At 38.8% G+C, this 25,272-nt stretch overlaps 1 protein-coding gene across 3 annotated transcripts in view; it reads left to right on the forward strand.

Moving 5' to 3' along the window:
- STX1A (syntaxin 1A) overlaps window positions 1-25,272 on the forward strand; it is a 74,278-nt gene that overhangs the window by 19,562 nt on the left and 29,444 nt on the right. For all 3 annotated transcript variants that reach the window (XM_075196637.1, XM_075196636.1, XM_075196635.1), the window contains exons 3-4: window positions 15,274-15,351; window positions 16,240-16,339. In XM_075196637.1, coding sequence (XP_075052738.1) covers window positions 15,274-15,351; window positions 16,240-16,339 — 178 coding nt within the window. The remainder of the gene's footprint in view (window positions 1-15,273; window positions 15,352-16,239; window positions 16,340-25,272) is intronic.

Genomic DNA, 25,272 nt, shown 5'->3' on the forward strand with positions numbered 1-25,272 from the left:
AGTAGACTGGGAAGATCCCCTTCTCTCCAAAAAAACAAACAAACAATTGCTGTATGTTTTAGGGTTGCAAAGTTGCATCTGAATGAAACGCAAAACGTCTGGAACAATGTCCTTTGAACAGATGAAACCAAAATGAAGCTGTTTGGTTTTAATGCACAATGCTGTGTTTGTAACAAACAAACACTGCATATCACTACAAGAACCTGATACTAAGCCTCAGTCATGGCCATGTAGGGGTGATTTGGTGGTGTTTTGACCAGGAGAGCTCGTAATCATTTAGTCCGCCAAGAACTATTCTTTATAACAGAATTTTCTAAAGTAAAAGGTGAGACCATCTACCAACAGTTGAAGCGTGGGCGAAATTAAATCATGCTACAATCATCCTAAGCACACCAACAAATCTACAACTGAATGGCTGAAGAAGAAACTAATACATTGTGGTGGAATGATCCCACTGAGATGCTGTTGTGGGACCGTATAAACCAATGACGTGACGGAAATGGCTCAAAATTCCTCAAATGTAATGTAAGCGAATGACCAAATAATACATTCTATATTCATTTAAGTTGGTGGTAAAGGTGGTTCTACTGAATCATGGGGTATACTTACTTTTTCACACATGACTTCTTCATGTTGGCGTATTTTTATTGAATAAAGAATGACCATGTAAAATCTGTTATGGGCTATTTATCATATGAGATTATATTTGGTGAAAACTAGATGACTGTAAATTAAGGCCCGATATGTAAAAACACAGATTTGTGTTGTATATGCCATATAAATGGTACACTCTGCTCCGTTTCAGGTACTCTCCAGCATAGAAGATTTTTTTTGTCAAATAAACTACTTAACATTTGCTACGAACTGGGTATTATTCCTAGTTATCCAGCCTTAAATCTGTCTTCTCCCTGGAGAGACAAATAGATCCATCACTCACAAATATAATTGCCTACTTCTCTACTGTTTTACACCTCGTTCTTTCCTGTGAGCCTTTATCGCTTCCTCTCACTAGTGCTTGGCACCCTTGGTGTATCATCTGTCTTGACTTAGAGAGAGACTGTTCATCTTGTGTGATCTTTCACAACAGCAGAGTTACTAGTGCAGATAGGCTGGAAGAGTGGACAACACAAGATAATGACCTACACATATAGGGCCTAATTTAAAGTTCGGAGTTAACCATGTTGCTCTAGGGGGAGCAAATTTAAAATGTGGGGACATATTTAGAGTTTGGAGAAGGGCACATCCTAGCGCAACTCTAAATCACAGTGTAATATAAAGCTGACTAGTGTTTGTGTATGCAAAATTATGCAGTGTTTCCCTTCATATTGCATTTACACCCCTTGCTCCACAACATATGTCCATGTGCAAATTTGCACTCTTTGGGCCTCATGTAGAGTCGGGCACAAGTCCGACTTGTAAGCGCAAAAAAGCGCTTTAGAGTAGTGCACATGCACAGTGGGCCGTAAGGCAGGTGTGTAACGCAGTGTGTGCAATTTGCATAGTATTCTGAGTTGCACGCATCTAAAGATATGTGTGACTCGGAATCCTAAGTAAATTACGGGATGCAATTTACACTTACGATTTAAGTGTAAATTGTGTCCAATGCTACATCAGGCTCTTTAGCTGGATTTGGTCTGAACTCTAATTAGGCTATATAACAATTAAAAGTAAACTATGAAATCAACCAATGTACTGGAAAAGAACCCCATTTCTGCAAACTGATGTGCATGTAAAATATGTATCAATTATTTGTGTTCAGAAAACTATTTGGACATTTCCAGTACAGTATTGTGCTAGAAAGTCACAGGTGTGTTTTTTTTTTTGTTTTTTTGTTAAGTGCTTTTTTGAACTTCAACAAGTTAACCAAGCATAGACCATTACAAGACATTCATACAAAAGAAACGAAAAAAAGACAGCTAACACATTATTTGTATGTTTGATATGAGATAACTTAAGAATCACTGCTGACGTGTCCTGTCAGTTCTTCTGTTAATTGTAGATTATGGTGAAATAACAATTGCTATTATTACTGGATCTAATGCCTTCAAACGTGCTGCCCCCTTTTCTGTTATCATCATATTTAGATAATTGATAGATCAATGCTTTTCTGCATTTATTACCTTAACTTGTGTAAATAATATCTTAGTGTTTTTAATACACGTGTCCTTTAATATTTTCACTATTAACATCGACTTTGGTGCTCTGCAAGAGAATGACACACCACACGTACAGAATGACACATCACATGTACAGAGGGACACACCACACACAGAGGGACACACCACACACACACAGAGGGACACACCACACACACACAGAGGGACACACCACACACACACAGAGGGACACACCACACACACACAGAGGGACACACCACACACACACAGAGGGACACACCACACACACACAGAGGGACACACCACACACACACAGAGGGACACACCACACACACACAGAGGGACACGCCACACGTACAGAATGACACGCCACACGTACAGAATGACACGCCACACGTACAGAATGACACGCCACACGTACAGAATGACACGCCACACGTACAGAATGACACGCCACATGTACAGAATGACACGCCACACGTACAGAGGGACACGCCACACGTACAGAGGGACACACCACACACACAGAGGGACACACCACACACAGAGGGACACACCACACACACAAGAGGGACACGCCACACACACAAGAGGGACACGCCACACACACAAGAGGGACACGCCACACGTACAGAATGACACGCCACACGTACAGAATGACACGCCACACGTACAGAATGACACGCCACACGTACAGAATGACACGCCACACGTACAGAATGACACGCCACACGTACAGAATGACACGCCACACGTACAGAATGACACGCCACACGTACAGAATGACACGCCACACGTACAGAATGACACGCCACACGTACAGAATGACACGCCACACGTACAGAATGACACGCCACACGTACAGAATGACACACCACACACACAATCCAGACAATCTTACAGTCCTTGATTTAGGTTATTTGATCTTTTTGTATATAGTCATGTGATCTCTTATCCAGAAACCCATTGTCAAGAAAGGTACAGCGGTTCAGGGAGGTTTAAAAGAGCACTGCTAAACAATGTGATAGGTAGAATGTCAGAGGCAGAGTATAGACAGAAAGGGATTATTTTTCTTAAGCAATTTTCTATTTTAGGCGTGGAACACCACATAAAAATCCCAAATCCATGCACTTTTAATCCCAGGTACAGACTGAAATTAAAGTTGACCCAAAATGAAAAGACATTATGTACTTAAATGTACAAGTTTCTATACAATGACGTTAAGATTTTGTACATGCTATATAACCTTGTTACATATAACTACATTTGTTTGACGACAACCCCTTAAACCTCTTGCATTTGCATTATTAATAACAATTCCAATTAATAACATAAACTTGTTTTTTCTGGCCATCCGATTAACCTTGTAACTGCTAAGTCTAATTGCTAGCATCATTTACAAAATCCAGAAGGGAAGGTTGGGATGAGTTAGCTTTCATAGAATAATAAAATTATAACACTGCCGGAGTTCTTTATGATCTCGTGACAAAATACTCAACTAATCTGAAGAGTAATACATTCAGCCAGCGAACTACCAGCAGCCGCATCGCATTCACCATTAACGTGAAGACCATCATCTTCAAAATTTATTTATATAGTGCCAACAAGTTCCTTAGCGCTTTACAATTGGGAACAAACATTAATAAAACAATACTGGGTAATACAAACAGAGAGGTAAGAGGGCCCTGCTCACAAGCTTACAATCTATGGGACAATGGTTTGATACACAAGGATAAGTGCTACATCATATTGCAGATTTTTTTCAGCTAGAATGCAAAGGTTAAAAAGTATAGTAGTAATAGTGGGCTGTATGATCAGACACACAACTATGTTGGACAGATGGTTGTTGTCTTGTGTTAGCGATGTAGAGGGTTGTAATTGGGTGACCTAGGAGATTTAGAGGGTGGTTCAGGAATATTATAAGCTTGTCTGAAGAGGTGGGTTTTCAGAGAAGATTTGAAGACTAGAGGAAAGTCTTGTTGTGCGAGGGAGGGAATTTCACAAAGTGGGTGCAGCCCGAAAAAAGTCATGTAACCGAGATTGGGAGGGTGTGGCCAGAAAGCATAACGACTAATACCTTTAATTGCTATTGTGAAAATGGCTGGAAAAAGAGGAAATCCACTACCTGGTTCCTCAGACACAAAGTAAGGCTATAGAACGGAAACATATTGTTTTAATTTGCCCAATAGGAGTAGCATAAGACAGTTTGACTTACTCTGTGGCCTCCCCATTACACCTAGGGCTAGATTTACTAAACTGCGGGTTTGAAAAAGTGGAGATGTTGCCTATAGCAACCAATCAGATTCTAGCTGTCATTTATTTAGTGCACTCTACAAAATGACAGCTAGAATCTGATTGGTTGCTATAGGCAACATCTCCACTATTTCAAACCCGCAGTTTAGTAAATATACCCCCTAGCGTTGAAAGCTTTTCTACATGCAGAGGCCTGGATGTTTGTGAAGGGATGGTCTATAGTTAGTCAAACTTTCCAGGCATGATTTCTACCAGCTCCTGCCAGGTGTACTTCATCTTTCAGTGCATTTGTTCTTAGAGTTTTAGAAGTAAAGGCAATCTAGCAATAACAAACTTTTATTATACATACATTAAAATCTTGGAAGTATTGCAGTGTTTGCAGGATTTTGGGCTCCCAACCAAAGAATCTGCAGTATACTCGTTCAGGACATAATCATATCTTCACATGCTGAAAGATATAACAAGATTTAAAAAACAAACCTAAACATATAAATTAACTCGTATTAACAATCTGATTCCAATCTGTATTTCCAGTGTCATTATTGCCACACTATTTACTGAAAATCAGACTGCAAATATGTTATTGGAAAAATATTTTATGCCTATTCATGTAGGACCTGTCCAGTGACTGCAGTTGGATATTCATTTAAATGTATAAGCTTGGATTAAAAGCAATACGCCGTAAATCCTAATAAATTATCATCAAAATCACACTAATATAAAATACACTTGGGGAAGCCATTTGCGGATTTAATGATGATAGTTATAAATAGGGCGTGTAAAGAATTCTGTTCTCACATTGTGCCCGAGTTTGCTTATATTTGTAACGCAGTTGTTTTTTTTTATTGTGTTTATTGATGCTGTGATCAAGGTTATGTTTCCTTTGTTTTTACAGCTGTTTATTTTGATTGAAGCTAGGAAGTGATCACGTTGAATTTATGCATAGAGTGATTAGTGTGCCTACAGTGCTCAGTTCCATATACACAATCTAATGGAGCTGATTCCATGGGAAGATCCTGTCATGCTGGATTTCAGCTACAGTGTAATCCAGAAGTAGGTCACAGGCTGCTTTCTTTCTGAAAGCCAAGAGAGGCCTGTTTGGTTATAGCAGATCCCGCAGGCTTGCACAGTGGATGCCGGCAATCCCATCGCACTTTGGGGGTGGCACCATCAAGGCCAGAAACTGGGAACAGATGGGTTTGCACCGAGAACAATACAAAAGTCACCATTATGGTGCAGAATAGAAGGAAGTGTATAAACATGAACATTTTACTGGTACACAGGGGATAAGAGAGCATGATTCATGAAATACACATTCACCCATTATCTCATGTTAACTCATTTGTTGCCAAACACAGTGTTTCTGTATCTAGTGGATTGCTACTACAGCATCTTTTAAATGTACTGTGATTTAATCTTTTAATATTTTACATGTGTGTGTATATATAGCTCTAAACTCTTTATTTATCACTGTGCTTGATACATTGTGTGTTGATGCTTTGTGCTGGTTTTAATTAGCAGATAAACATATACTGCCCTGTGTGGCTCAGTTCAATGACTCCTTCTAAACTGAAATTTGGTCCACTTTAGATACCCTTATTGGATTTATAATAACTGGTCAACGGCACCCAGGGTGCAAGATTTACACTACTTAGAGGAGTCGTTTATTGTCTGCATGCACATATCTCTGTGTTCTTAATTGCATTAATTACTCAAGGCTCTGTAAGCTTCTTTAGTCACTAATAACCAGAAAGATTCTTATCCCATTACCATCTTGGAAAAACCATGTCCTTAGGCATGTACTGTAAGGTCAGGAAGAGAGGTGTTACTATAAGGTCAGGAAGAGAGGTGTAGTAAGTTAGTTGTGGGAGGTATCTAGGTATGGACCTGAAAACATGTTGGGTATTTATTCCCTTTTTCATATTTTTTTTTATTTCATGTTCCTGTCAGTAAAAGGAAAGTTTAATATGTTCTCATGTATATATTTTCCTAAATTAATGAATATTCCGGTAATCTGGCTCCTTATAAGCGGCTATTACATTGGGGATGTTAGGATGTCATTTCTATATAATATTTTAGGACAATTGTAAAAAGGAATGGTAAAATAAACACAAATTATACTTGCTGTAACCTCTCATGGGCCACCCCTAGATTTGATTTTGCTCTGTATTGTGTTCTATCTGTAGCATTAAGTCATTCATAACCCTTTTTTCTGGACCCACCAGCAGTGCATGTTTTATGGATATCCTCAGAGGAGCACAGGTGGATATATCACATTGGTAGTATCCGTAAATAATCCTTGTGTGATCCTGGAAGTCATGCACTTTTGGTGTGTCTCTGTGGTTTTCATTGTACATTTTAGTATCAGGTTATGATTATATCTTCTTGTGTGTATTCTTGTATACATTTCCTCAAGTAACACAGTTCTCAGATTCTGATGTCACTCTAACAGGGAAATGGATATAAGCACAGTTTGTCGTTCTTGTCTTTGTCACACACACACACACACACTCGCCTTTCACGTTATTGCAGGACTGTAACTGGGGCTGTGCGAGAGGGGCGACCGCCCAGGGCGCAATACTAAAGGGGGGCACAGTTTATGAATATATCTGGTTAACTTGGTTAAAATTGAAGGCTAGGGGGGGGGGGGGGCGTCGGTTTTCCTTCTCGCTGTGGGCGCTAAAATATTAAGTTACAGCTCTGCATTATTGTCCTTCTGTGAGTAGAAGTTAGGAAATGTCGTTACATAACATCACTTTGTCAATAGGAAACACACACACACAATTGAATAGTCGGATGGATTCTGCACTTGCTACACTATTCGTGTATAATTTTACTCTTCCACTAACATTATGACAATAGTGTTACACTTCACAGGTCAGCCAGTTATAATGATAAAGAGTGTAGAATAGGGAGTGACTTTTAGCAGACCTGAACTGTGGGTAGTATAATAGGATTGCGCGGCCTCACCCACTCTTCACTTGGGAGATAGTAGAGCTGTTTTGTTCTGGGTTACCTGTGTAATTACTGTCTGCCTGGACTGGTGTCTCTCTGAGCACCTGCAGCAGGAGGCCAGTGAAGGGCGGGGAATCGCACCAGATGTTCCCTAGGACAGATGGTGTATCATTTTGCAGGCTGCCTTAACCAACAGTGTTTCAACAGGCTTAACACCTTCATTACTAGCAAAAACTTCTTTGTAGTTTTCTTCTTTACATTGGTGGTAGGTTCTCCATTTCAAACCTGAATTCTAAACAGCATTGTGCTTTACTACAGGATATGTTGGCTCATGGAAAGAGATGGAAGCACCCAGCATTTGAAAAATCTGAACATTTTTACTTGAATTTAAATGTATACTGTATATCCTGGGTACACGCTACAGAAACCTATAATTGGGTGAAAAATCTGTAGTGTGTACCCAGCTTTACTTGTCTGCTGATCAAGTCTCAGGTCATGTTAAATGCCCAGACTTGCGCTTTCAGTTCTACTTAGTGGACAAAAAAAAATGAATTAATAATTTTTACACACAGAAAAAAATGCTTTATTCAAAGAATAAAGGATTTTTGTATTTTCGTCTGTTATTGCCATCCTTACATGACGATAACAGAATAAGGAATGTTGCACTACTCGTACTGCCCAAGGCATCTTATCGTCGGGGGATACCTACGGTGAAAACAGTGTTTTTGCTGGTGGTTTCCCTTTATGGCTTTCTTTATACTTCAACTGTTTTTGCAGACCATAGAACTTTTCATCCTTTGTTAAACAGACCCCTTATAGCCTTTATAGCTAACAACACTTCCCTACTTAATTTCAGGAACCAATCTGATTGCAGATATAATTCTGTATGTTGCAGGTCATATTCTAATGCAGACTGTGGCTTACAGCTCATTATGCATGATGTCTAATGCAATTGCTTGGTCAACAGGTGATAGGTGTGCCACCTATTGCTTATAAGGTTTATTACTGTAATAACTACTTAGTATGCTAAAAAGATACATATTCAAAGTCAATGGTATGGCAGAAAAATAAACACTTTGCAGAAACCCAATCTGGTGACATAACTACAAATAAAACCTGTTGTGGGGATCACAGTACAATGCTTAAAGCCCTATTTTGGTGCTCTTGGTACAATGCCAATCCTATCCTTGTGTCTCCACAGGAATGAATGTAGCTGTCACAGAAGTGCAGTGCATTTGTTGCTCATCCACATACACAAGACCTCATTCCTTTGTAGGCAGCGAGGAAAAATGAACAGAGATTTCTGTCAAATCTCCGCCGCAAAGTGTCTCACAGAAGTTCCGCAGACGCTTCTCGGCTAATTGAGTCTCCCCCTAATAGTCTAGAATTATGTTGAATTAAGTGTGTTCTTTATGCAAATGACCTGCAAGAGATCAGCTGTCATTGAACATGCCATTTTAAGGGAATATAATCACTATTTGTAAGTTGAGTTTATGTCCATAAATACAACTGGGAATAAATAAGTAATTGTGTTCAGCAAATATTCTGCATATAATTTAATTTATTAACTTGTAGGTGTTGCCATGTTGCTTCCTCAAGTGATGCGCTTTACCAACCATTAAATGTTTTTGAACAATGTATTTCCTGGACATGGGGACACTGTCAGCAAGTAGGGTTCATATATTGTTGTTTAAATAGTAAAGTGTATAATATTAACAAGTAGTGTTTCCTCTACCCTACACATGATGAGACTTCGCACCTCCTCTGCGTGTCCTAAGTGCGGAGACCCCGTATGTACTTTCTGCCACTTATTATGGACATGCCCAGTTGTTCAATCATTATGGTGTAATATATGGGATCGCATCTTCTCTACACTACCACTCACCCCTCATATGTGCCCCAAGATATGTTTGTTTGGTATTACATTAGATGAAGATTTAGACAAGCCACTCTTCAAATATATATTTATATTGTCCTTCCTGGCCAAGGTGGTCCTTGCTAGGGGTTGGATGGTGTCGTAGGCTCCCAGTGTTCATCATTGGACTAATTTAGTTACTGGGATATGTAGGGATGAACGGTTTATGTACGATAGTAGAAAGGCCTTACACAACAAGTATTATAAAATCTGCCACCACTGGTATGAGTCTCAATTTGCTGTCCTCCCCTTCCAATAATATGGTTTGATGTGTTCGGCGAAACCACCAGTTGTAATATTAGTAACAGCCTTTAGCTTTGGTTTCAATTTTAGTTTTGACATCATTTATTTAGGTTGGTTCCAGAGTGTAGTTCACTGTACATTTTTATAAACGAAAAATACTTTAATCTGATTTAGAATCAATTAATGTCTTTTTCTGTTATATGTTAAAAGCTACAATAACTTTTAGAATACTTATCCTGGAATTGGGTATGTATGTTTTGATATGTAACTTGTTTTACTGTCCCTTAAAAATCTATATAATAAAAACAATTTATTAAAAAAAAACAAGTAATGTCTAAGTAGAAATTTAAATATTATCAAGTAATAAACTGAGATGTCCGCTGCTTTGTCATGATTGGAAGATTTGGCAGAATACTTTAGGAGGAGACATGCTTGGCTGCTGTTTAGTGATTCTGTTCTCCTCTTGTTGTTTTTTTATCATGTCTTCTGCTCAGTATAGCTGGCTGCCCTGGCATCCCTTCCTCTCCTTCAGCATACACAGTTCTATGTAAGTGGGAGGAAAGATTTATCTGCAGTTCAGCTCTTGTAGAGAGGATGATATATGACAGTGTCAGCTCTGCTCTCTCACGGCCAGTAATTCTCTTGTATTGTGAGGGAGGTGGGAGCGACACTGCCTTCCCACATAACATCAAGTATCCAGTGACAGTTTCTCTCTTTAGTAATCCACCAAGAGCTGCACAGTAGCTCTTCACAGGGAATACTGCAGTATTTATGTACGTGTCGGTGTTCTGATAAGCCCACATCTATAGCAATCTCTGATTCATTCACCTCTGAAACTGGGTCAAAGAATCGCTCACAGTGAGTGATTTGGGCTAATAATTCCTTATGGAATAAGTGATTGTTTGAAAGCTACACCTTAGTAAATACAGATGGATGGGTTTTTCATACCATTTTACAATTTGGAAACTAGGAACGGCCCCAGAACCAGATTTATTTTTAGTCTTCCCTGATGTATTTAGCTATTAAAGGGACTCACTGTTTTCTCTTACTTGCACTATTGGTGCTAATTGTACATATACCACATCAGTTATATGTGTAAATGTTTTATCTGTAGTTGGTTTAGTGGGCACATTGTTTCTAAAGAGAGACCAACAGTGTAATGTAGAAGAGTTGGATTTAGTGGCGTCTACCTAGGTGTCATATAGTCAGTAGTCGGCTTCGGTTTTAAACCAGTGGACAGTGTTGGAACAATCTGTAGACAGTCACACTACCAAAATGTATGTCAGCTTCCAAGTGGACACTCTGTTAGGGTGGAGGGAAAGGGACATTGTTGAGTTACTTGTACAACATGAATTCATCTAATTTAAAGTTGATTTTGGTTTCATCTATCATAATAGGAACCATTGACAGGACAAAATACAGGTACTTAATTCAGGTTTCCTAGCTTGTGTAAAGAAATGGTATGCACGGTTATTGCAGTAGCCTCTCGATCATTGAGGTTGTGTCTATGTGCGGTTGATTTATACAATTGTAAGTTGTTCAGTTCCCATGATACCGGTGTAGTAACTAGAGACTGTGCCCTCTCCTGGGAACTAAAAGAGGCTGAATTCATAAGCTAATGATTCATCTGTCACATGTCATTATGGAGCTATGACATCATATCTGCTTGCTTCCTATTGGGTGACTATTTAAGTACAGGTAAGTGTTTTGGGGATTGTGAGTTCCCTTGGGATAATAAACAATGCAGTGTAAAAGTATACATTCATTATATAGTGTCTTTGGCAATTATTTTTTTGTTCTCCATTATATGTTTAACCCTATATGTTTACCATTACATGTTTAACCCTTAAGCATACCAATTTCCTTTTCAAAGAACTACACTTAGGTATTAGGGTTAAAGAGTTAGGGTTAGGGTTAATCCTAACCCTAACCCCTAAAATAATACTTGCATTACATCAATGACAGCTGGGTCCATCCATCGCCACTTTAAGACAAGTCGCAGTTTATGACGTCCTCTAACATAGTCGGCAACACAGCGATTCGTCCCATGAAGACATCTGCATCCTGGTAAGTAGGTTTTCTTTCAGGTCGCTGTAGTATCAAGTTGGTGTCCTCCTGTCCTCTTCTTTGTCGGGGCAGTCAGTACCGTTAAACTGACTACCACCATCATCAATTATCTTAAAATATACACGTCTCATACACACCGGGGAGCCATTTTTTGTGGCTGGGCTGATATTTTTAAAAATACAGTCTTTCACTTAGCAAAATTATTTGAATTTTGTACCGCGTTTGAGCTCGTGGAGATTGGGTTTCATATCCATCTATTTTTATTGGAGCCTATTTTGCTCTATCTAGTTGCACTTTGGTGGAGAATCAAATTCTAGGTGCACACTGTAAAACAAGGTTTCAAAGGGTAACTTAATAAAGGAAGTCACAATATATCCTCACTCTCATTATTCACTATAATCCTACATTACTCTAAACCAGGCAGTATTTTAGGAAAGGTGTTAAAGCTTAATGTAATGAATGGTGTGGTTCTAAAGTGGTTGAAGTTTAGACTTATATTGTCATGTCTACACTTTTACACAGTGCACTCCTTTACTTTTTTCCATGCATCTTTATATGGGGCTGGGCTGACCATCCAAGCAAACCAGTGCAAAATTAAAATTAATACTTTATAAATGAGGTCCACTATGTATAGGCTACAGGCAGTGGTGGGATTCAGCCGGTTCGCACTGGTTTACCAAAACCGATACCTAATTTCCTAATTTTAAGGCCAGTTCGGTAAACCGGGGACTCCAGAAGCAGCGTGGCAGAGTGTGAAGGGGGGCAAAAGCAGCGTGGCAGAGTGTGAAGGGGGGCAAAAGCAGCGTGGCAGAGTGTGAAGGGGGGTAAAAGCAGCGTGGCACAAAACTCGTATAACATAATCTAGTTTTGTGTACCTCTTTTATTGTTCTTATTTGAGTATTAAATACATGAAATATTAAACTACCTTTCGGTATATCTTTTTGTATACTTAAAACGGTCATTAGGGCAGAGAACCGGTTGTTAATTTATTTGAATCCCACCACTGGCTACAGGTGCTCTTTAAAGAATAACTATAACCAATATTTAGAAATTAGTTATGGGTGGAGTATGATCAGATCTTGAAAGGGAAGTTTTTTTTTTTGTTTTTTTTATTTGATCTCATCAAACTCCACCTAAAACTATATTTTTGGTATTTAGTGTTTATTATCTTGTAATAATGGGGATCTGTCATATAACCATCACACCATTTGTGATTTTTAAAAAGTTTGTTTGAATTAGTTTAGTATACTATGCTGTAAAATTACCTTTTTATTCCATTGTAACAAAGATAGACAACCTGTGTGCCAGGATACTTGAGAAAAAGCTTCTTTAGTATTCCACTTTGACAGCCATATAATTGTCTCTTTAGCTGTGAAGTTAGAGATATAGGAAGAGAGAAGTCAAAACTGCCACCTATGTACTACATAGCACAGGTGAAGAGACTGCATCTCCACTGCGCATTATATTTAGCACTAATGTAAAATAACCGACTGTTGACTGTCGTGATTAAACAAAAAATACATTTAATTAAAATAATTGAAGAGGATATAATATTGATAATATAATAATAATGGAGTAGTTCACCTTATTTTGGGGAGATCTAATTATTTTCTATCAAGTTTTCAAATGTATACATTTTGGAAAATGCGAACTATTTTAGGGAGTTTACATTAATTTGTTAGAAAGCTTATATTGGTTTGGAGAAGGGGTTAAGTCACAAAATCCAGATGTAGATACACTATACCTTTAACAATTTGCACTGGCTAAAGCAAGGATGGGTACCCCGAGCTTCACCAGGGACCTCTGCAAGATAGTGACGGACTTTGTTGTGGGGAACCCACAAGACCTGAACCCCAGTCTACATAGGTAACTGTTGACAGATGAATGAAGGACAGGGCACGTAATACATGTGCAAAGTCGGATCCAATCCCAGGCTAGGGGCAGCCGGCACAAGTAAATGAAAGAGAATAACACAATAAATGGAGTACCTCTCCTGCTCCTCCGATATCTACATACTCATTTCTACCCACTCTCCCTCCTGCCAGCTCAGTTCTACCAATGACTGCCGCCTACTATCACACTAAATTACCTTTTCGCACTTCCGCCTCCAGAATTATACTCGTGCTGCTCCCCACCTATGGAACACATTCCCACAACCTAAGATTAGCTCTAGTCTCCAAGGCTTCAAACGGGCCCTAAAACTGATTTCTTGATTCAAGTCTATCAACCTTCTTCCTAATTCCTCTGCCTCTGCTACCACTACTGCTCTCCTACTCAGTGCCATGCTTTTTGCATCTACCCCTTCCCTCTAGGATGTAAGCTCTCACAAGCAGCGCCCTCTTGCCATGTGTTCTCCTTCAACCATTACACCTTTTGCCTGGTCCTAGGCTGTCCTCCCAAACCCAGTTTCTCTAGTACATGCTCCTGGGCACAGGCCTACTTCAAGCTGGTATTATTTATCACTAATGCTCAATGTCTAGTAATTAACTTGATTTGCAATACTATGTTCTCTGTCTGTACTCTGTTAATTCAGAATTGATTGGTCTTTTATATAACTAGGTCTATTGTAATTATGTATTTTTTCGTAGTTGTCTGTGTATATTACTGTAAATGTCTACTCTATTCACCCCCTATGTATAGTGCTGCGGACCATTTGTGGCACTGTTAAAAAAAAAATAAAAAAAATTATAATGACAATAATAACAATGCAGAGAATCGGGGTCAAACAAACATAGTTGACCAAACTGGGTCGGTATACAGTAGCTCAATAGAAGGTGTAGTAGAGGAGTTCATACATTTAAGGTTCAGAAGTACTAGTGAAACGGCAGAGTTGATTAAATAAATAGAGACCTGATGATATTATTCCGTTGCTTTTGAATGCGTACATCCGAGATAAAACATGCACTATGCATATGATCAGGAAATCTTACAGGACTTCTCAGTATCGGCACAAAGTGCATGAAGCACAAGACTGTTGTTTAAATGTTCCTATAGAAACACACAATTTTGTCAGCAAACATGGAGTGCCTATTGATTGTACATTACATTACAGCTCTGTTTGTTTCTAAATTTACACAATGCATCAGGGTCATCGGCACACAGCATTCTATAAAATTAGTTTATTTTGTATATATACTAATAAGCACACGTGTGTTCTTTTATCAAATCTGTGTAAATTGATTTCTCTTTTGCAACTTGACCCTTGTGATGCTGCAATATTCCTCTAAACACATGACTTTGGTGCATAATTAGAGTTGTGATGCATTTTCTATAATACTTTGAAACAGATGCAGTAACTGACTGTGTTGGCACTTTTAGAGCTATTCTATATAGGATGAGGGTTAGAAATTTTGCCATAAGTTGTCTTTAGGATTGTTGTTCTTTGTGCTCCATATTCTGTCTATAAGGTTATGCCACCATATTTATGTCCACTTTTTGCCTTTTTTTTGTTAATGAGTAAAAAGCATGCTACAATAAAATAATGTAGTCATTTTATGCATATTTTTGCAACTGGATCAGCACTCCATATTTAAATGTAGGAAATGATTGTGTCTGTTTTTATATTCTATTTATTTAACTGATAAGGTAGATTTTACAAAAATGGCTTTCCCCACTGTATTTAGACAGCTGTGCACTTTAATGATGGTCTTTACTGGACACTTGCAGCTTTATTTTATTGCAGTAAATTATTCAGGAAAAACTTGTGAACTGCTTGTCTTGCAGGCAAAAGACAGTGATGAAGATGATGAAGTGGCTGTCAGCTTGGATCGAGACCGTTTCATGGATGAATTCTTTGAACAGGTATGATGTTCTGGACATATCTTTTAAATAAAAGTCCTTTTTTATTAGTGTAGAAGTAAACAAAGCCAGTCTGACTGTCAAAATAGAGTTGGTTTTAATAATATGAGTTTAATAAGGACTGGTAGATAGGCAGTTAGCTGCCCATCTATTTTCATAGACACGTGCTCAGGCTTGAATAATTTCAAAAGCTATATTGCTGGAGAAATTACTTCTTCTACAGTTTAGTCCTCTCCTCCCTTCTTTTACTACAGATTAGTCGTCTCTCCTCCCTTCTTCTACTACAGATTAGTCGTCTCTCCCCCCTTCTTCTACTACAGATTAGTCGTCTCTCCCCCCTTCTTCTACTACAGATTAGTCGTCTCTCCCCCCTTCTTCTACTACAGATTAGTCGTCTCTCCTCCCTTCTTCTACTACAGATTAGTTGTCTCTCCTCCCTTCTTCTAGTACAGATTAGTCGTCTCTCCTTCCTTCTTCTACTACAGATTAGTCGTCTCTCCCCCCTTCTTCTACTACAGATTAGTCGTCTCTCCCCCCTTCTTCTACTACAGATTAGTCGTCTCTCCTTCCTTCTTCTACTACAGATTAGTCGTCTCTCCCCCCTTCTTCTAGTACAGATTAGTCGTCTCTCCTCCCTTCTTCTACTACAGATTAGTCGTCTCTCCCCCCTTCTTCTACTACAGATTAGTCGTCTCTCCTCCCTTCTTCTAATACAGATTAGTCGTCTCTCCTCCCTTCTTCTACTACAGATTAGTCGTCTCTCCTCCCTTCTTCTACTACAGATTAGTCGTCTCTCCTCCCTTCTTCTACTACAGATTAGTCCTCTTCTCCATCTTATTTTACTTTTATGCCAACACATTTTTAGAGGATGATCCATTTTTATATCTTCAGGTGGAGGAAATCAGAGGTTTCATTGACAAGATAGCTGAGAATGTGGAGGAAGTGAAAAGAAAGCACAGCGCTATTCTTGCTTCTCCCAACCCAGATGAAAGTAAGTACCACATTATTATTTGAGAGTTACTTATATTTGTAGAGAGCCTGCACAGTTGTTTGTAGTGAAACTACTTTTAACATGTATCCAACACAGTGAAGTTAACTATTTTGTGGGCCAAATATCATAAAGATAATTTTCAGAAGATTTTAATGTATTAGAGTAGTCTGATTAGCTGAGTCACCAGCAACATGCATGTTTGTAGTCTGTTGAGATAAGATCACAAACTAAATCTTTAGGTGGAAATTTGAATTGTTAAAAGCCTCAAACTGTGATCATGGTCAGGGTTCTGTGGACAACTGTGGTGCTGGAAGTCACTACCACAATTTTGAGAATATACCACCAGGAGAGGTCTTCTATAATATAACTGTTCCCCAGCTGTATTATCCTGCAGATTAGCAATGGATGTGACTGTTCCCATCTGAAGTCTTGTCTTGAAATCTGCTATATGATGGTCCATATGGACCTGTGACATCCAGTTAATAGTCACACAGAAAATAATTGCACTATACAGTGAATGTGTACTGCTCAGTGGAGCTCATCCCTCCTCATCTGTAAAAAAAGAATGGCCCAGATGGCAACTTCATCTTGTCCTTTCTACCATCACTTCTTCTGGGTTCTGTCTCGGCTGTAGTCACTAGGCATGCATGGCCATAGGACAAGCCAAGCGCCCAGGCTGCACATGAAGGAGGGGAGGTGTCAGAAGAGGCAGTCCTCTTCTCTCTCCTGTGGGCTCTACATTCGGTTAGAGCAGCTAACGCTATACTCAGATGGTGTTAGCTATCAGAAACAAGGTCCAAAAACCTAAGCTTTTAGTGGCTTGTTAAATAGCTCCATTTCGCTGTCTTGGATGTCTCCAGTGTTAAAATAGTGATAAATAGGCCTAATTTTTAATTGTGTCATAATCCTCAGAAAACGCCCTTTTTCATGACCAGGGGCCTGATTCATTAAGGATCTTAAATGAAGAGGATACTTATTTCAGTCTCCTGGACAAAATCATGTTACAATGGAAGGGGTGCAAATGAGTGTTCTGTTTTGCACATAAGTTAAATACTGACTGTTTTTTCATGTAGCACACATATATCAACTTTAAATTTCAGTGTACAAATAAGCTATCAAGTATTTGTGTGTTACATGAAAAAACAGTCAGTATTTAACTTATGTGCAAAACAGAACACTCATTTGCACCCCTTGCATTGTAACATGGTTTTGTCCAGGAGACTGAAATAAGGATCCTCTTCATTTAAGATCCTTAATGAATGAGGCCCCAGGCCCCTATCTAATGTTAGCTATGATTGTGTTACCTGTCTGCTCAATAATGTTTTATGTTTCCAGTACAATGATTTATTTATGATCTCTGTAAACTGTTTATATTTATTTAATTTATTTATTCAGATTCTAGACATAATAATAAAAGTAGAAATTTAATTATTTTATCCTTTACTCTTTTGTTTACCCTTTTTGTTTTAATAAATAAATGCATTTATATATATACATACATACATCATACAATATTTATATGGAACAGTGATTTATATTAGGATACAAATTACAGCACATGCGGTTCAAGAACTTGAATCATGCATATGTGTTTCATTAATCAGCTCATTGGAGGTCATTGCAGTAAACACAGCGGTTATCCATTTCAACAGTATAGACAAGTAAATAACTTGCTATTTACTGAAATAATTGGAACTTTCTTGAGCTATTGTTTAGTTAAGTTACCTTTTTAAGTGCCAGTGGAAAGTATTTAAGCAATACTTCTAAACTGACACTTTCTGTGTGGGTAGCTATGTATAATTTATTTGTTTCACTAGAACACAAAAGAAGCAGGTTTGTTAAGTTGATTGCTTTTCTCGCACGGTAAATACCCATTTGAGGAAAATAAAATGGTGTTTTCTTAGATCTACTGAAAGGCATACACTTGCATCTGTTGATGAACAGTGTGTGGGATTTGTCTAAAGTTGTAATAGACCAATGCTCTTGAAGTATATCTCCTTCTGCCACCACTACAACAGCACATTCATACATCAATACAGCATTGCCTAGCTGGCACATTGAGAAAGGCCAAGTGTCTATTGAGCGGTGTGCTGTTAGCAACGAGAGACCGGGGTGTCTCCAACTTTTCACTATCCTGGATATGTTCCAATATTAACATCTATAGACCGGGACCAATCTTTTACTTCTAAGGAGGTTTTTTGGACTGAGACATCTGAATTCCAACGGTCCGATGGTGAAGCATTCACATAACCCATAGGAACTATTACGGAGATCCATTACAACACGGTATCGTACTGCTTATTTGCTAAATGCCGGATAAAGTTGTTATACCTATTTTATCTATAGCGACTGATTCGCTTATCTAGGAACCCTTTGTTTGGGTTGGATGCAGCGGACACCTCTACTGGTTATACATCGGATGAATTGCAGTAACATCTATGTGTATTATATATCACCAACTTTCATCTTGGTGAGCCATTTTAGCCAGCTGTATAGATCTACCATTACACTGGCTAGTTTACATTTTTAGTTGATTCGTGTATAAAGAATCATTATCGGTCTACCAGGCACACCTGCTACATAGACTTCAGGAGGGCTCCATTGATGAACACTATCAGCTCGAGTCCGATTATTCGAGACACTTTTGATATAGAGTCTTTCTAGGAGTGATATATTGGCCAATATATATTTTCATAACACTCCGTGTTGGACCATCATCGATCATTGACTCATTAGAGCACTGTTATTTTTGTATCAGCTGGTCATCTTAGGATAAATGTTTTTTCCGTTTTTTATACATGTTTATTAAATGTTATTTTTTATATTAATCCATGTGTTATTGGTGAGGAATTGCCGAATCAAACTCAGCGCTGATTGTTTTAGTTTACATTGAGAAAGGCCACCTATTTCTTTAAACAAACTGAATGTCTGCTGCACAGGCCTCTTCCTGTTTTGTTTTTTTTTTGCTTAGTGTGTACCCTTCACTTACACAAAGTTGAGGCAGTTATTTTGTGACTTGAACCACGATTTATAAGAAATAAGCTATGAATTAGTATCACCCCTAGTCCTGGACTAGCAGTCTGGCAATTGTGGCATTTGCCTGAAAGTATCAGTGGGATTGTTTGAGTTGTCTCAGTTTTTCATTTAATGGCTGCACAGCTTCAGTAAGCCTCCCAGACTTTCTTTTATGGAAGCAGTCCCATGCTGGCCTCCACTGGTGTACTAATTCTGCAATGGTAACAGCAGTTATGCCTATTGAATGATAGAGCCATTGATGAAATCATTAGGCTGAGCAAAATGTTCATGAGCGTGCACACAAATCTGTGCTGGCATGTGTATGCCAAAGGTGCTTTTTAGTCCCAGCCTAGACATGTCACTAGTTCCTAGTAAATTGAGAAGAAATGTTCTCACTGATATTGGTTCAGCCCAAAGAATGTTGCTTCTCCTCTGTGTCAGCATCCTGCAAATGCTGTTGGGCATCATGCGGATGACCATTGACGCTCTGTTTGACCGTCATATTGGCACAGATTACTGAACTAGAAAGAGAAAAAAACCCTCTATTTTATCGGCCTCTGCAACACTGTCATCTCCCGGTCTACCTCCCACCTCACCAATCGCTCCTTTTTCTGTCTCTCTTTTAGTAGGGTAATGCACCCTGCCACACTGCAAAAATTGTTCAAGAATGGTTTGCAGGACATGACAAAGAGTTCAAGGTGTTGACTTGGCCTCTGAATTCCCCAGATATAAATCCGATCGAGCGCCTGTGGGATGTGCTGGAAAAACAAGTCTGAGCCATGGAGGCCCCACTTCAAAATTTATAGGCCTTAAAGGATCCATTGCTAACATTTTGGAGCCAGATGCCGCAGGACACCTTCAGAGGTCTTGTGGAGTCCATGCCTCAACGAGTCGTTTTAGCAGCACAAGGGTGACCTATACAATATTAGGCTGATGGTTTTAATGTTGTTGCATATATATATATATATATATATATATATATATATATATATATATATATATATATATATATATATATAATATATATATATTCTCTTCTATTTTAAGCATTTAAGCATTTTATTAAGCATTGAGTTTTGTCCTTGTGAACATGGCTGTATTCCTCGCTAGGATACTACCAGTTCTTAAGGGCAGAGAATAATTAGTTAAACCCAGCACTTAATGTTTTAAAAATTATAAAAGTCCCACAAACTGCCAACAATTGTCAGAGATAGCCCCCTCTGGCTACTCCCTGATTTGATATCTTATCATATATTCCAACAGTCATACAATATATCACCTCTATTTTGTCAGGAAACCGCTCCTGATCCCCTTAATCTGTCACAAACTGCCATCTGCGCACTCGTGACTTGAAAGCTTACTGTAAGGGAACACACAGGATCCCAGCCCAAATCTTATACTCACCTCTAAGGCTACATATTTACTGGTCCCTTTCCCAACACAGACACCCGCTTCCACACCTCTTTGCAACTGCCACCAGCTATTTATAAGGCCCGTAGCAAACCTATGACTTTATTATCCAATTGCGCACACTCACTGCTCTGGTAGCTAAACGGGAAACCCTTCACACTCTGGTATCTTAACAGTTAACCCAGCCAAGCAATCTCTCTTCTACACAGGCAATGGATTTGTTTAGAGCAATTAGACAGAACTATTACATTGTTAGATTTAATATACAAAACGTACAATGCTTACAGATAATAAAAAACAATTAGATAAAGATTTGACATACAAATAAAAAAATTACAAACAGGTATAAAAAAACAACTGGGATGAAAGTACAGAGCATAATTTGCGTATAATAATCTGTATTCCTGGGGGTAGGCAGAAGAGATGGACAGTCCTTCAATTAGATTGACCCCCAAGAAACTGACAATTTGCCCTTTCACAACACAGGTTTTTTTAAGCAAAATGAATTGGGACGGCCTTCACAGGGACAGTGTTGGTGCTAATAGGGGGGCAGGAATGTCCCCTGAGTGTCACTATAGTTTGCTCACAAATATCCCAAAATTTTTGACGTTTGGTAACTCTTCACAAATAACTTCCTCTTCAATAAACCAGTCATAATCTCCCGCACATTTAAATACCAAACATGATGGAATTATAACAATGGGACATCTCTTTTCCAAAGACATGTGATTATAGCTGTTCCCATGTAAGGGTAGTAAGTATAATTAAAAACCTGGGTGTGATTTCTGCTCCTCAGTATGGAGTACCACACAGAATTCCCAAAACATGAAATATGAAGACATTTTCTTTGAAGTTCATACTTCTATATACTTGTATAGGCAGCCTTCAAATGCTACCTTTGTCTGCAAGGATGTCAAGCTGTGAACGGCTCCAAAAAGTCTATTCAGGTGTCCAAAAAACTAGCTTGTGTCAGGATATAGCTCACCACAGGGGCCTTTGAAACTGCCACTGGTGACACTGCTATCTTCTATCACCGAGATGTGCAAAGCCACCAAATAAACATACAACAGTCCTTCTGACTTCGCATTTTACACCACCTGAATACAGTTGCTATAAAAATTAGTATTGTAGAGGAACTGATAACCACAGGCAGAGCACCAGTTTTGGGGAGGTGGTAATTACAGGTAATTTGCTAGTTTCTGACTCTGGGCAGTTGGTGATAGCAGGTTCAAAACTTGTTACTGACTCTGGTCTGTTGGTAATTACAAGCACTGTGGTCGTTTCTGGCTCCAGTTCAGAGGTGTGTGAGTGGGAACTTTTATCAGAGTCTCAATGTCCATGTTTGCATCTCTCGCAATTCTCCTCTGCAGGGTCACACAGTCTTAGGTTTTTGTCAGGGCTGAGAGATGAACCACAGCACAGAACCTGAGAAAAATGGTTCTTTCAGAGCTCTGGGGAGGAAGCAAATCTAATTAGCTCCACGTTGTAATAGAGATTTATGTATGCAGTACACAAAAATGCAATTTCTACTTGAAATGTACTGCCCTACATTCCAATGTTATGTGATGTTATTTTAAAAATGTTGTTACAGATATATATTATAGGAGAAGGGCTAATTGATTATGTGAATCTTCGTACTTTTGAGAAAGAATTGCTTCATTATGTTTTCTTAACACCAGTAAAGCTTCGAGGGTGCAGATATTGATGAAAAAGCTATATGTCTAATTCACATGCAGTAATCCAAAGAAAATTCCTAGATGCATTTCTTCATTTGTTGTCTAACACCATGGTGTTTATTCAATTGCTCCCCAGTGTGTGTGTATACGCGTCACTCCGTTACACTTGTCTGTGTATTACATTCCATCTCTTGGAGGCTGACTCCCAGTCAGAAAAGGTCATGAATGGAGGATCAGCAGTTCTTTGGATCTGTGCCTGTGGATGTTACTGTTACCAATTAAAACTAGATAATTATTTCTTTTAGTCTGAGCCCTCTTTTCTCTCTGTGATTGTTCGGAGTGTGATGAAGCACCCAGTCCCTCCTGCTCTGTTGTAAAAGTATAATTGGATTTTGAGATGCTTCTGTCTCCAGATTCCACTGCATGATACTCTTTTGCCTCAGGCTCTCGTCAATGGTACCTGTTTGCCTATACAGAAGATTATCTTATTTGGTGAGAAATATATTAGGTTCTCATATAATTTAATTCTGCTGCTCAATGTGTTGCATGTCCATAGAAATATTTTCAAATATTATTTGTTATACATATAAGAAAATCAGTCTGTAATATATTTAGCTCAGGATAATTCATGTGTCACATGAGAGGTAATGTGGAATTTTTTTTTTTTTTTTTAATTAGATCAATATTTTTGCAATGGAAAATGAGCAGAGACTGCAAATATAAGCATGAATTGTCACGTTACAGCCATTTTCATAGTTATAACTCTCAAACTCTTGCTGTCTTTTATTTCATATTCAACGTTTTAATTCACACCAGTGCTCACACAGTGCATTATCTGCGTGAATTATTAAAAATCCGTCTGACTTGTGCAGTCTACAGATGGGGAATCAGAACACTTATTGCAGTCTCTCAACATCCTCAGTTCTTAATTAGTAGGGAGGGTTCTGTTAAGCTTTGATAGGGTAAGAACAATTAGGGGTCTGTTTATCAAGACTGGCTTATCGCATTGATCGCAAATCTTCTTTCACCCAATTGAAGAAGAAAATTTTGATATTCTGGCCGGCAGTAGTAAGAGTAGTCTTACCACGTAGCCAACCGGTGCATTGCCGGATCACACGTGCAGTGGAACTGGAGGCCCAGGCAGATTATATATAATATATGTGTGTGTGTGTATATATATATATATATATATATATATATATATATATATATATATATATATATATATATATATATATATATATATATATATATATATATATATGCATATGTGTGTGTATGTATGTATGTGTAGCAAATATAAAAAATATTATTTTAATACCTTTAACTTGACGGAAAATGTAACATGCCGATACTGCTCTGGGAGCCCCGGCGAAGTCTGTTTCAGACATGTTGAGCTTTAAGTAGCTTTGGGACATCCATGGGAGATAGAGACAGTTGGTCACACAAGATAGTAGAGAGGGACAGGAAAGGAGTTGTAGATCTGCATGTCTTCAGTGTGGAGGTGGTACAGGGGGCTGAATGACTCCATTGGTTCACCAAGAGAAGAGATGTACAGTGAGAGAACCAGACGGCTAGGCTCCCAACAGATAGCAGAAATGGAGAGGAGGATGACCTCACACCAATCAGTTGTGTTTGACATCTAGTGGGACTGGCATTTAAAACAACTCCGTTAGGTAAACAGCAACACCCTTGCAAATAAATGAGTAACAATTTAACTTGTGGATTAAAATAACACTCTGCAATGTTCTGTTCTGTTCTACATTTTAGCTTGACTGTACAGGAATACACTACTGCCAAATTGCTGTCATTTGCTTCTTCTTGTGCTCCAGGATTATCTCTGACAGAACAGTTGCTGTTTATTTCTTTTAAGAGACATCAAAACATATTTTTGTTTTATCTTAAAAGCAAGCAGGGAAATGCCAGAAGAGTATTCCACAAGCCAAGCAGGGAGATGAGTGTACATTGAATAAGGGAGGGAGTGCAGTGTCAGGCTGTGGGTGGGTGTTCCCTATGTTAGCTGGTGGCAAGGGCTTTGTGTGTGTGTGTGTGTGTGTGTGTGTGTGTGTGTGTGTGTGTGAATCATGACTTTGTACAGGTGGCAGCTGCTGAGCATGTCACGGGGAGGTTGTGACTCACTGCGGGAACCCGACATTACTGAATAGGCACCCAGCTGCTACAATACTTCCCACGCATCGCCACTGGGCCACGCAGCGTCATGTCTCTGAGGGATGATCTGCAGGTTTTCAAATGTTGCTGAGCGAAGAGATGTCTGACTGGATGCAAGGCTTTAGAACTAGAAAGGGTGACAAGGAGAAGCTCTGCAGCTCTCAAGCTTAACATATTGAAATATGGAGCAAAATACTCATCAGGAACACTGTACAAGTATTGTAGCAGGGATTTCTTAGGAGCCAAGTAGAAATAATTGTTCTGCAGATTTCAGCAATTGCCATATAATTTCTTAGCCTGATACTAGTTTTTTTAATGCTCACATACTCTCTTAACTTTGTTGTCTTTATCTTGATACACACAATAGCCCGATGATGGGCAACTTGATACCTTGTAAGGGGCCGCATGTGTGGCCCCTAATCTTCATTAGGTTGCGTTTTACCTTTTAATCTCATTAATAAGTTAAAACTACGTTTAGTGAAAGAAAGACAGATCTGTAAGAACAGATCAGCAGGCATTTTAATGTAAGATAGACAAGTGTTACAAGCTATACCAAACAAATCTAACAATTCAATGTAATTTCTAGGTGACCAGATTTTCCACCAGCTTTTGCAAATTAGGTGTAAGCCTAGAACAGGCATTCTGCAGAGACATTTCCATCTG

This window comes from Mixophyes fleayi, chromosome 2 (assembly GCF_038048845.1).
Source record: "Mixophyes fleayi isolate aMixFle1 chromosome 2, aMixFle1.hap1, whole genome shotgun sequence".
NCBI classification, from domain to species: domain Eukaryota; kingdom Metazoa; phylum Chordata; class Amphibia; order Anura; family Limnodynastidae; genus Mixophyes; species Mixophyes fleayi.